This window comes from Gavialis gangeticus, unplaced genomic scaffold (assembly GCF_001723915.1).
Source record: "Gavialis gangeticus isolate Ggan-Ray unplaced genomic scaffold, GavGan_comp1, whole genome shotgun sequence".
NCBI classification, from domain to species: Eukaryota; Metazoa; Chordata; order Crocodylia; family Gavialidae; genus Gavialis; species Gavialis gangeticus.
The window spans coordinates 779,688-781,056 of record NW_017729032.1 but is presented as its reverse complement, the minus strand read 5'-3'; the positions used below and the strand labels follow the sequence as shown (position 1 = coordinate 781,056).

The 1,369-nt window shown below is 39.2% G+C and overlaps 1 protein-coding gene across 2 annotated transcripts in view; it reads left to right on the top strand.

Moving 5' to 3' along the window:
• NUP98 (nucleoporin 98) overlaps positions 1-1,369 on the top strand; it is a 135,079-nt gene that overhangs the window by 79,465 nt on the left and 54,245 nt on the right. For both annotated transcript variants that reach the window (XM_019524439.1, XM_019524437.1), the window contains exon 16: positions 360-473. In XM_019524439.1, the coding sequence (XP_019379984.1) occupies positions 360-473 (114 nt within the window). The remainder of the gene's footprint in view (positions 1-359; positions 474-1,369) is intronic.

Below are 1,369 nucleotides of genomic sequence, written 5' to 3'. Positions count from 1 at the left end.
CTTGTTTTGGGCTTATTTCAGATTGCCCCAGAGCTCTGAATGGTCTGTTTTCCTGCCACCAAATGGCACTATTCAGAACCCAAACTTCTGACTTTTCATCTAAAATGTGTTCTAGTTTTAAGATGCTTGCTCCAGGAGAAACTTGATGCTCACTGCTGAGAACTCTGGATCTTTGTAGGAATTAAGCATGGCAATATTTGATGTACTTTATTTCCTTGTCTGCTTTCTCTGAACTGATTCTGAGCTTCTACTCAGGGCCTGAAATTGTCTTAATCATCTTGTCATGGAAACAGAATTTGAAAATTAAATGCTGAGGTGATGCTTGCTCTCAACCATAAGTCTCGTATTTTCTGTTGCAGGAATTGTTCTCACAAAAGTTGGCTACTATACCATCCCATCTATGGAGGAGCTGGCCAAGCTTACCAATGACAGAGGAGAGTGTATCTTGACAGATTTCACCATAGGTCGTAAAGGTGAGTGGAGACACTGTTTCTAATAACATGGTGCCCTGCTGCTGGACCCAGGCTGTTTTTATCTTCAGTATAAATGTATCCTAGACCTACATAACAAATCCATCCACACCCCCACACACCAGCTTTTATGACGTTTAGTTGTTTAGGTTTAAAATTTGGACTTGTTATTTATGCACACGAGTGCAGTTTGGAGACACAGCAGTCATTTGTGCTGTTCCCAACTCAAATGTAGTACTGTTTAAGAACCAAATTTGAAAGTAATCTAGCTTTTTTTGTCCAAGCTTGAGTGCTTTTCTCTACTAGTTTCCCTTTTGCATTCCCAACTAGATTTGTGAAAACTTAATAGTAAAATGTTACTGAAACCAGACTTTCCTCCCACTTTTCAACCGGTCCCCTTCAAAATGTTAGGAAACTATTTGAAGCTTGGATGCAACCATGTAAGAAGCATGAGAATCCAAGCTGTACTGTTGTGAAACACTTATAGCTGAAGGAGCTGAATGTAAATCTACGTTGGGAATGTAACTGCCTGAGATTTATTTTGCTGTTGTAACTGCACCTAAAATATTGCATGGCATTCTAATTCAGGAAGGGGAGAAACTAATATTTTCAGCCCTTAATAATCCCATCAATGACTACCTGGAAAGTGTGACAGACCTAAACAGTCCAGAAAAATACATAGAAGCCCTTATTTATTTAAGAGGAGCATTCATCATGCTGTGAGGTTTTTTTTTTTGTTTTTTTTTTGGTTTTTTTTCACACTGTTCCCTTCAGGCAAAACAAGGTAAACGAGGCTAATCCTCCTAGCAAGCAGTTGGGCTGTGGAGTGTAGAACAATAAGTTTGAATAACAGCTTGAGTAAACAGTGGACATTTACTTTGGAAACTTCCCCACTGTGC